At 37.0% G+C, this 12,323-nt stretch overlaps 1 protein-coding gene across 1 annotated transcript in view; it reads right to left on the bottom strand.

Moving 5' to 3' along the window:
• Positions 1-796: 796 nt before the first annotated feature.
• The window catches only part of ORC5 (origin recognition complex subunit 5), a 36,324-nt gene continuing 24,797 nt past the window's right edge, over positions 797-12,323 (bottom strand). Inside the window, exons 3-4 of the mRNA XM_023725519.1 lie at positions 11,030-11,142; positions 797-1,985 (exon numbers count right to left, since the gene is read on the bottom strand). Of these exons, the coding sequence (XP_023581287.1) occupies positions 1,940-1,985; positions 11,030-11,142 (159 nt within the window). The 3' untranslated portion in view covers positions 797-1,939. The remainder of the gene's footprint in view (positions 1,986-11,029; positions 11,143-12,323) is intronic.

Below are 12,323 nucleotides of genomic sequence, written 5' to 3'. Positions count from 1 at the left end.
AACTCGAATTCATCAATTCTTTTACAGTCTTCCCTTCTCATTATCCAGCTTTCCCAGGTATATGAGGGGATTGAAAATACCATAGGTTGGGTCAGGTGCACCTTACTCATCACAGTGTTTTGCTTTTTAAGGTTTTAAAGAGGTCTTTTGCAGCAGATTTTCCCAACACAATACATTTGATGTGATTTCTTGACTGCTGCTTCCAAGGGTGTTGACTGTTGATCTAAGTAGAATGAAATCCTTGACAACTTCAATTTCTTTACCATTTACCATAAAGTTGTTTATCAGCCCAATTATGAGGATTTTTGTTTTATGTTTAGATGGAACAAGGGATGTCATTGCTGATGTCAAATGATCTTTGCCAAAGGCAGAGAATACCAAAAAGATGTTTACCTGTGTTTTATCGACTATGCGAAGGCATCCAACTATGTGGCAACATTATGGCGAACATTACGAACAATGGGAATTCCAACACTTTCAACTGTGTTCATGCGGACCCTGTACATAGATCAAGAGGCAGTCACTGAAACAGAACAAGCGGATGCTGGGTAGTTTAAAATTGGAAAAGGTGTGCATCAGGGTTGTATTCTTTCACCTTATTAAATCTGTATGCTGAGCAAATACCAGTAATCTGAGAAACTGGACTATACAAAGAACGTGACATCAGGACTGAAGAAAGACTCATTAACAACCTGTGATATGCAGATGACACAACCTTGCTTGCCGAAAATGAGGATGACCTGAAGCACTTACTGATGAAGGTCAAAGACTAGAGCCTTCAGTATTGATTACACCTGAACGTAAAGAAAATGAAAATTCTCACAACTGGACCAATAAACATCATGATAAATGGAAGAAGTTGAAGTTGTCAAAGACTTTGTTCTACTTAGATCAAAAAACAATGCCCTATTCATACCTTTAAATAAAAGCAAGTGGATAACTACTTGTTTTCTTTGAACTTGATAGTGTCAGACAATCACTACATAAAAAGGCTTTCCTTCTATCTGGGAATGCCTATTGTGAGAATTTTTCTTCAAAAAAGGAATGAAGGAAAAAAATGCCATTGAAATTTAAACCAGGCTCTATAATTAAGCACTTTATATCTGCTCAAAACAATTTTCAAGCATTCAAATCCTCACAGAAAACTTCTTCAAAAAAAATAACAGAAAAATCAGAACCAAGGTTTACAGGTGATGTAACAGGAAAAAATTTTATTGTGAAACTCTTAAAAGTTATTTCAAAAAGAAAGGAAAAAAGCCTCATGCTGATAAAAAGCTAAGTTGGGTAGTTAATGAAAGAGTGACCAGATAAACCTCACACAAGCACACTGTAGTTATCAAGTAGGTCGAGAGATGGAAAGTTGATCTATGTCGGATCAAACTACCTTGCTTTTTGAAAAAATTAGAGTGGAAGGATAAGCATATACAAGCTTGGATTTTAAAAAATGAACTTGTATTTATTATATTTTCCAACTATGATCTTTTAAAATGGTGGCCTTAGGAAAATCTACTTTGGCAAGCAACTGCAGAGGCTCCTGCAGAGAGGAAGTGAAAAGACTGGGCACACAAACAAGGGCTGCTGGCACGTTCAAAGCGCAGGGGATAGTTCACAGAGCAAAATGTAGTTCTAAGTAAATGGGTTTCAGGCAATTTCAGTGTTAAGATAACATCATTAAGAGTAGAACAGATTGTGCTCAAACCCTGCTGTTTATAATTAACACGTTGCTTCCAAATACTCCAGGGTCCCTAGTAAATAGTCTTCTGCTCACATCCACCCAGACCAATCAGAGTATTTTCATCAGATTCCATGCTGGGCCAGCACCTGTTTGGACAAATCCAATAGAGCCAAAGAACTCCTCTCCCTGGCCAGCTAAGGAGTTGGATGAACACAGCTTGGCTTAGTCATTGTCACAGTGTCCATATGGCTTTGAAGCTTGTTTTCACAAGAAATCATACAAGTATTTTATTATGTCAAAGTTCACCGTCCTATAAACAAAAACAGATAATCCGTTAGCATCCTCACCCCTTCTTAGATTGCTCAGATTTGTACGATTCTGGAAAGCACATGCAAAATAATTTATAACTAATGCTAAACAATCCTATAGCATTATCAAATGCACCATGATAAGACTGATACTGATTTTTTAAAATGTCAATAGAAACTCATTTCTTTTAAAAGTTTTTTTTTCCTTGGCCATGCATAAAGTTTGCTTTTCTGAAAAAGGAGAAGTTAGAACTATTCAACATTCTGTATTTCAATTATACTACAGAAAGTTCAGATTTCATCTGAAAGCTTTGTTTTTTGTCTAATAAAGAGAATAAATTAGAGATGCAAAAGTATTTAAATCTTCTTTGCTTCTGAACATTGTTTATCTTCCAAAACACCTGTTCTATCATTACATAATGCACTGCTCATTTGTCCTCAATGTAGTTTTCATTCTTTCAGTCTTTTAACACTGGTTGACCTATGTGTGTATTGTAACTAAATCTGTATGATCCAAGAATACGATGCAACAAACAGACGATGTGAATGTGTATTTTTGTAGTCTGATGGCAGGCAGAATAAAATAACAGAGAGAGACATATAATTATTTTCCTTTCTCCAAACTCATTCTTCACTATAAATATTCAGACTTGGAGGTTTATTATTTGAATAAATGGTCAAAATAATTAGATATAACGATCTAGCAATAAGTATAAAATTAAAGCTTTAAAGTATTCAATTCTTCAAAAATAATCATCCAAGTGAGAACAGCCTTTTAAAAATTCACTAACTGCATGCTCTTATTTATTAAACCATCATCAATTGTTTTTGTCTATCATTTTGTAATACAATTGCTAAAAAAGTTTCTAAGCAAATGACTGACATATTAAATATTTTTAAAAATTGGAGTGGGAAACTGCTTATGAAAACACTTTTAAAAATAGCTCAAATGAGATGTTATGGCTATTGTGGTACCTAATGTCAGACTGAAGATTACCTTCGTTTCCTCATTACTATAGTGCCTCTCTGAAGAACACTAAACCTTTCTGAATGGTATAAAAATACTGCCAGAACTATTTTGTTATAAGCATTAGCATAAACAAAACAACTAATAATAGTTACTAAAATTAAAAAAAATCTTATCTCAAGTCGTGATAAGATTTTTCTCTTCACTGCACACTTGTCTTTCTTACATCCAATGACCTTCTTTTCCACTCTCGTGATCACACTCAGAAGTGCTCTACCTCTAAAAATATAAATTCATTCTACCTTCTGATCCCTAATCTCTTCCTTCAAGCTATGTGCAACACCTTGGGACACAACAACCAGTCCGCAGACACCTTCACTTTCTCTTGATGTACAAAAACATGCTGAATATTTATGTGTTGGGCACTATACTATTAGCCCCGTACTGGCTTTACTTCCTTCCCTTCCTAGTTTAGTCACTTCAAGCACTCACTTGTGAGCCTCCACTGAACTCACCTGGTGAAAGAAGGAAAAACAAAAGTTTAGAAGAAGCTAAAATTAACACAGCTTAAATTCCAACAGAAGATCAACACTAGGGGAATCCCTAAATTACAAGCATTATTTGATAGAATATTATGTAGCCATAAAAAATGATTAATATGAAGACATATTTATAATATTAGGGGGACTAGAAGAACAGAGAATTGCAACTATGTTGTGATAGTTATGGAGAAATGTCTGTATAATGGAAAGTATTAGAATATAAACAAATGAAAATGCTGTTATTTGTTGTAATAGTAGGATTCCTTTATTTTATTTAGTAATCTGTGTGTGTTACTATGGTATAGTTTGTGCAATAAAAGTTTCTTTCACAGAATGAACAAACTGATTTAAAACACTACACAATTTAAATGTATTCACTTATAAAAGCACTACTACCTTTCACCTCTGCTTTGTCACTGGGATGTACTAAAGTGAATTAAATCCTACAGTAAGATATTTTGGACTTTTTAAAATTAATCAGCCATTGAATATGTAAGATCATTCCTTTAAAAAACATTTACTGTCCAAGATGTACGACTATCCCTTTCTACCATCTCTCTATCCCTCCCACCACCCCCGCAGTATAAATAGATGACTTCCCAAGTGAATTCTATAGATATTTTTCTAGGACAATGGCAAACTTTGATAGAATAATACAACAGCATCATCAAAAATTGTCACACATTTATAGCACAATAAAATAACTGTGTTTTAAAGGACTTGAGACAAACATTTGATTAATTCACTTTTAGAGAAGGTCTAACGTACAAAGGAAGCATGTAATTTGCATGTATTTTCTATGTCTTCAGATGCATAATCTTGTTGTTGTTAGGTGCCCTAAAATTGGCCTCCAACTCTTGGTGACCCCATGCACGATAGGATCGGACCATTGTGACTCATACAGTTTTCACTGACTGATTTTCGGAAGATTGCCAAGCTTTTCTTCCTAGTCTGTCTTAATCCCGAAGCTCCACTGAAACGTGTTCGGCATCATAGCAACAAGCCAGCCTCCACTGACAGACGAGTGGTGGCTACGTTTCAGGTGCACTGGCTTGTAATCAAACCCAGGTCTCCCACATGATAGGAGAGAATTCTAACACTGAAACACCACTGCCCCTCTGAGATGTGCATTTGATTCATACAAACACAATTTTAAGATTTTGGACAGCTGTTATATATTATAAGAGATCCTCTCTTCCATAGAACCCAAATGAATTATTTTCTAAAGTAAGCATCATAAAAGAAATATAATAAAGACAAATAGTATTGGTAATGATTTGCCTAGGAGTAATTCATAAATCAGAATTTAAAATACTTTAATATAATTATACGCATATATCTAAGGATTTAATTTTACCATTATCTTTTTACTTCATTTTACTGATTCTTTTACTCCACATTGAATTTTTTTTTTCCCCTCATAGGATACTGTTTTATGTCCTTTTACTTTTGTGGGCAGTTTTAGTTTGGGTTCTTTTTTAGCTTAAATGTTTGGTTCTTCCGATAAGTTGCAACTATCCAACTTTAAGTTGCAACCTTAAGCTATCCTGTAGTGTCTTCCCCACTGATCAAGGAGCAAAAACAACTATAAACTTATAACTACCATTCACATTAAGAACAATCCAAGGACAATATTTAATAAGCTTCTCAGTCATCTGTCTTCTCCTATACTCCATTTCCATACCCTGTGCTCCCTCTCTGGAACCAGCCTCCTACTGCTTCTCTGTCCAAACTTTTCCTCTGTTGCATGGTCAATAGTACTTTTCCACTGTTGCATGGTCAATAGTTCTCTATCTCCTCTACCTCTTCAATGAAAACGCTTTTTCCCTTCCTGGCTTACCTGAAACCTGGCTCTCTCTGAAGGACCTAGCCCCATCTTCAGCTCCCTCCAATGAAGGTGAGACTCTCCTATACCTCAGGCACCCCTGTCATGTGGGGTTGGTTGGCGTCCTTGTGGAAAAAGCTCTGCTCCTCTGAGACTCAGACCATTCCATTCACCATCTTCTATCCTCCCCATCATCATTTCTTAGTCACTAAATAATTTAGCATCCAGTTCAGTCTTCTTTCCACCTCAAGACCTGCATCAGCCTTAGTGACTTCACTGCACACTTGTCTTTCTTACATCCAATGACCTTCTTTTCCACTTTCATGATCACACTCAGAAATGCTCTACCTCTAAAAATACAAATTCATTCTACTTTCTGATCCCTAATCTCTTCCTTCAAGCTATTTGCAACACCTTGGGACAACCACTCCACAAACACCTTCACTTTCTCTTGATGTACAAAAACGTGCTAAATATTTATGTGTTGGGCACTATACTATTAGCCCCCTACTGGCTTTACTTCCTTCCCTTCCTAGTTTAGTCACTTCAAGCACTCACTTGTGAGCCTCCACTGAACTCACCTGGAAAACCTCGATCTATGTGATTTCAATTAAACCCCTCTGCTGTCCCAGTACCTAGCACACGGAATGCTATTTGGTGAAGAGCATAAGTCTCATGGATTGGTGACACTGTAAATTCATGACAACCTCAACTGGGCCGTCAACACTCCCAGCAAGCTTTTCCTTATCAGTACTCTTACTCATTCCCCATGGCAGCTATTTCAAATATTCTATATTCTTCTCAAAACTGCTACTACCTCTGCCCTTAGTCACAGCAGAGAATTCTGCCTCCTCTTTCACCACAAAACAGAAACTACCAGATCAAAACTTCTTGCCACCAAATTTCCAAACTCAGCTTCATCTGAATCCATCCTTTGCTCTTGTTATAATGACAAGAGGATTCCCCTCTATCATCCAGGGCTATTTCTTTCAACTCATGTTCTAAATCCCATGCTGCTATGCCATTTCAAGGACTTCGTGCTTTTAATTAATCTCTCTCTCTCTTTAGTATCATTAAGCCTCCTTCTTTACCTGTTCTTTCCCATCAGCATTTAAATATGCTTAAATCTTTAAAAACTAGTAATTATAACTCTCTTACAACTCCACATTCCCTGTAGCAGGTATAAGCCTCTCTCTTTCTCCTTATGACAAAAATTCTAGAATGTAAATTCATAAGGATAAGAATATATATCTGTTACATTTGTTGCCATTTCCACAAAGCCTAATATAGTGTTTTGTTTATAATGGGCAACCCAACAAATGTTGAATGAATAAAAGGCATTATATCTACTGGCTGCATCTACTTTCTCATAAATTGTGACTAAATTTACTATAATCTGACTTCTACCCCAACATACCACTGAAGGTACTCCTGATAAAGTTACAAATGACTGGTTTATCAGTACATCAGATGGCCCCTGCTTGACTTCTTGGCAGCATTTGACAATTATGACAGTTTTCCTAGTTTTCTTGCATATACAATTTTACACATAACTGTTTTCCACTTAACATCATATAAGAGTATTTTCTCGTGTTTTTTATCCTTCAGAAGTATGGTTTTCAGTAACTGCATACTGTTTCTTCATGAGAATTTAAAATAAATTATTGATTTATTCTCGTATTACTGGACATTTTAGTTGTGTCCTGTGATCTAATCTTTTGTTCTCTGACACAGGTGTCTGGAACTAGGCATACCACCACTTCTTTGCGAACTATCCTTGGGACTTCCTCCCTTCACCAAGCTGAGATCTGGAATGAGACTAAGCCCTCTTAGCTTCCTTCTTCGTGCTGCCCTAGAAAACAAACCCATAATGGATCCCTTTTCATCTGAAGTTGTATTGCTAATCACTATGGGAAAACATGCCTCTGTCAATAAACATTAAGTTTAAAGTGGAACCCTGGTGGTACAGTGGTTAAGAGCTTGGCTGCTAACCAAAAGGTTGGCAGTTCAAATCCACCAGTCACTCCTTGGAAACCCTATGGGGCAGTTCTACTCTGTCCTACAGGGTTGCTATGAGTCAGAATTGACTTGACAGCAGGGGGTTTGGTTTGGTTTTGGAAGTTTAAAGAATTGTGGTAGACCTTGAGGATAAGGCAATGATTGACACAGACACAGTCTGTGATTTGAGCTTCATGAAATTATATTCTAGAAAGAAAGATGAACTCTAATTAGTTGTGTGTGTGTGCGCGCATGCGTGCATGATGGTGGTCATAATATGTTTGAGAAGGCTTCTTTGAGGAAGAGATACTTAAACTGAAATCTAAAGCTTATGCCGCAGTTAGCTAGATGAAGGAGAGATGGGGAATTGGAAAGTGCTACATATGCAAAGGTAGGGAGTAGGATGGTAAATATTAAGAACTAAAAAAAAGGTGGTGTGGTTGAAGTGCAAATACTGAGAGGAGAAGAGGTGTGTGCCACATGTGGCTGGGCACAAAGGCAAGGGCCAGACCATTTCGGCCTTGTACACTATTAAGGGTTTTGTTTTTTATCCCAAGAGTTATGGGAAGCTATTGAAGACTTTTAATAGGGAAGTAATGTTAAATTTTTATTAAATTTTGTAGGATCTTCCTTCGGGCTACAGTATGGACAATACATTATAAGGAGCAAGAGTAGGCAGAAGACCAGCTGGGAGGTCAGTAGAAGGTGATGACAGTTGGCTGGTCTAGAGTAACAGTACAAATGATAAAAAGTGAAGGAACTTGAGATATGTAGGAGGGCTTGGTAGGCTCAACAAGGCTAATGATTAGACATTGGGAGCATAGGAGAAAGGTTTCTAGAATGACCAGGAATGGATTACCCAATAAGTAAGGTACACACAGGCTTACTTGTGCTTACTTACTACTCCCTAGTGCACAATGTCACCTGTTTTTCACCACATCAGATGTAAAACCCATGTGAAATTATGCACTACCGAGTAGTAAGTAAGCATAAGTAAGCACATGCTTACCTTGCTTACTGGGTAAATCTGCCCCTGTCAGGGATTATAAATTTGAAAAGAGGCTTTGATTCTATAGGAATGTGCTGTGGGGTTGGCAGAGAGGCAGATGCCAGCGATACATATAAGCAGAATCTTTGATGTGGTGAAAAAATGCGAAATTGTTCACTACAGATGATGTGGCAAGCAAGGTAAGCACCGTGTTTACTTTGCCTATTGGATAATCCACCTCTGGCTCTAAGAGAAGAGAGTTTAACAAAGGGAGAGTGGTCAACAGTGTTAGATGCCACTGAGAGGACAAACAACCTGAAGGCTAAAAAGGTTCTGGGAAAATCCAGAGGAGATGGAATTCAGACCACATGTGGAAGAATACACCTTGAATAGGAGGGGGGAACCTACCTCCTACCCCTCATTCACATAATACTGAAAAAAGGAAAGAAAGAGAAGATGAGCACCAATGTAGGTAGTTGAAGGACTTCTCAACTGATGTTTTCAATTTTGTTCTGTGAAATAAAATGAATGCTGAGAGTGAACACAGATGTAGGGATCTGTGGTTTGACTAGAATCAAGAATATAGGTGGAAGGGAAGCCTGTGAACCAGATCCTCCATTCCTCAATAAATTAGGTGGAACAGCTAGGATGTTAGTAGAAGATAATTAGTCATAAGAATAAGGAAATAGAGACAGATTGTAAAGAAAGAAGCCCAAGTTTTTATCAGAAGTTGTGGGGAGAGGGACCAGTCAGGAAGTGGCAACAAGGATAGACAGCACTGAAATACCCTCCCAACCAGGAGGGACTGGGCTTGATGACTCCAGAGGAAATAATATCCCTACGGAAGAACCAGGTTTAGTTAAAGCCATGAGGAAGAATATTGGGAGAAGATGGAAGGATACAGGAGGGAGAATAAGAAATGGGAGGCTGAGTCAGCAGATAAGAAGTACACAACATTATGGGGATGAGAGTAGAAGAGGATAGGTGTGAGAAGTGGAAGAGAATGCTTATATTATCCATGGAAAGCAGAAAAAAGAAAAGTAAGAAAGCAAGTGGCAAAGTTCCCAAGATCGTATGGCAAAATTCTAGGTCTATGGTTCCTGCTCCCTTCTGAGATGGTAAATGGAAAGTGCACTTCTTTTTTTCTTCCCGAGGAGTTAACATCACCATAATGCTGTGGATTAAGTAACACCAAATTCAGTTTGTTTCACTGTATCACTACACTAGGCATTTACTAACATCTGTCCTGTAAAAGAACGGTTATGTTGGGGCATAACGCAACACCTTCAGAGTAATGGCAAAATCCCTAAACTAAATATGCACTTTCCAAAGTTATGCCTTTGATGGAGGCTCTTAGATATAAATGTTCTAATATCTGTTGTTTAGAAGAATAATGTCTATTGCTTTATGATCATATTCATAACATTAAAAAGAAGTTTCTGCCCAATTTCCTCTGTGTAAAAATTTGCCTGGTTTTATCATAATGACTTATTTCATAAACTTCATTTCATATTTTAGAGTCTACACATTACCAAAATGCGGCAACTACCTGCATCATAATATCGCAGAACTTTTAATTCAAAAGAAACCTCAGGGTAGAGGCTGCCAGCCTGTGGACTTTAGAACCTCAGGAAGCTGTAAAATTTATTAGAGGTGATTTACAAATCCATACCCACGTCAAGAGCTGTTTTTAGGCTGAATAATGTTTCATGCCTGTATATTATGAATTTTGCAATGTATGTAAATACTTTCATGATTAATTTTAAAAGAAAAGAATGTTAAAATGGAATCTTCATATTCAGAATGGTTGGGCAATCAGTCTTATGGATTGTCTTGTTCAACCATCCAGTCTACACACATTACTACAGTCCTGACAGATCTTTATCCAGCTGCAACCATAAGATGAGTTCATTTATTCATATAGGCGGCTTGAACATTTTCTACAACAGTAAGTACACCTCTTTATGTGGAAACCTCTTACATTTTTAGACAGCTCTCATTTTGACAAATAAACTTTCCTCTCTAGAACATTCTAGAATTTTTCAGAGTACGTTTAATCCATTTTGCACATGACAGTCCCTGAAATAACATGTCCTTCCTAAGGCTTTTCTTTCACCTCCCCACTCGTCAGTTAGGGATGTGGCAGGCTTCCTACTTCTACCACTCTCTGTGTGTCCCCCTCAGCATGTACCCAGTTGCTTATGCCCCTCTTAAAACTCCAAAGACAGCAGAGTACACGAGATTTAATCTGCCTACGGCAAGAGACAGCAGAACTTAAAATCCCTTGAACTAGACGTTATATTTCTATCAGTGTTACCTTAGTCAGGATTTTTAAAACTTGTAGTCAGTTAAAATCCTTAGGACTTAAACTAGTTCTCTCCCAACCTGTTTTAGTATATATGATTTTTTTTTTCTTTTTTTTGTAGCCGACTGGCCCTGCTAAATCCCACTGCTATTATGGGACCATCATTCCAGTCTATTAAGATCTTCTAGAATCTTGATTTTTGCCATCTAACATTATTAGCTATTCCTCCCAATTTCGTGTCATTTGTAAATCTGATGAGACGGTTCATTCTACAGTGGCTCTTGTTCATTCTTGGCACTTAAATAATCTTTTCTCCTTTAAAGGACTAATGACATTAGATTAGGAAGAACATTAATTTTTATATTTAGTATATAATTACATAATTCAAGACATTTTATATTAACAATTATTCTACTCTTACCTTGCAATAGCTCTGATGAAGTCTAGAGATACTGTGCACTTGTATTTTGGTCCATCAAGCTGATCATCATGGCCAACCAGGGTTAAGAGCTGAAGGGTCACTAGAGAGGTAATCTAAAAATGAGAAAGCATTTTTATGAGAAACTGTTTCAATAAGACTACATGACATCCTTGTTTCTGAAACATTTTGTAGTTCCTCTGATAAAGGCATATAACTGAAACCACAAAAGGATCCGCAAAAAACACAACTTTGAAATTTGCATATACAAATTTGTATGTATGTTTAAAGTTCTAGTTAAATGAAATTAAAACTCAGTTTTTAGGGATTCCATTACAGACAGCTCTACATCATTAATGACTTCAACATATCACTGCTAACCTTTGCACATTCCTTCTCTATATAGCATTTCATGGAGTTTCTATCTAAATACCTCAGAATATCAAATCTATACTTCTTTGGGAATTAAACAATTAAAATGTGGATTTAGGCTTTTTTCAGTCTTGGGTACTGGTTAGATGAGAGGTAAGAAATGTATCCCTCAGATCTGAACTTTAGTCTTGCTTTAAAACTGAATACTGATCAGGTAGTTAGGAAAACACCAAAAGGAATAATACTGACAAAAGCAAAAGTGTATTTTGACAGGTCAAAACCTCACACTCACAAGGCTAACCAAAGTATTAAGTGCTCTGACACCCAAGAAAGAAAGCTTAACCATGATCTGAAATTGTTTGAGCAGCCTAGTCTGTTCTCCCAATTTCTTATTCTCAACTCCTATAGACCAACAGGAGAAAGAGGCCACAAATGGCAAGAAGAAAAGACTTCGAGACTTGGTGACTGGTAACTACTCTGTGGCAATATAAAGAATAAGAGTTGTAAGTAATAAAATCTGTAGTATCTACCTAATCATATGCCTTAGGAATTAAAACTGCTTACTTAATTTGGAACTAATACTGTGCAGACACTCAGTAAACATTCTATGGATAACAACAACAGCAGTAGCAATTTTACTTTTTACTAAGTGCTCTATACACACCGTTTAATTTATTCCTCATGACCCTACAAGGTGGACATTATCATTATACTCATTTTATAGATGAGCCTTAGAGATGTCAGGTAACTTTCTCCAAATCCCAGAGCTAGTAGGTGCTTAGCAAGAATCCAAACCTGGAGGAGTTCCGGCAAAATGGCGCTCTAGGCAGAAGCACCAAGCCGTCCCTCCACAGCAAAGATCAGAAAAACTAAGCCGAACAGAGAATACAACAATCCTGAAACCCTAAAACATCAAATGAAGAGA

This window comes from Trichechus manatus, unplaced genomic scaffold (genome assembly GCF_000243295.1).
Source record: "Trichechus manatus latirostris isolate Lorelei unplaced genomic scaffold, TriManLat1.0 scaffold00326, whole genome shotgun sequence".
In the NCBI taxonomy this organism is placed as follows: Eukaryota; Metazoa; Chordata; class Mammalia; order Sirenia; family Trichechidae; genus Trichechus; species Trichechus manatus.
The sequence above is the reverse complement of the archived record's forward strand: the minus strand, read 5'-3'. Positions and strand labels throughout refer to the sequence as shown.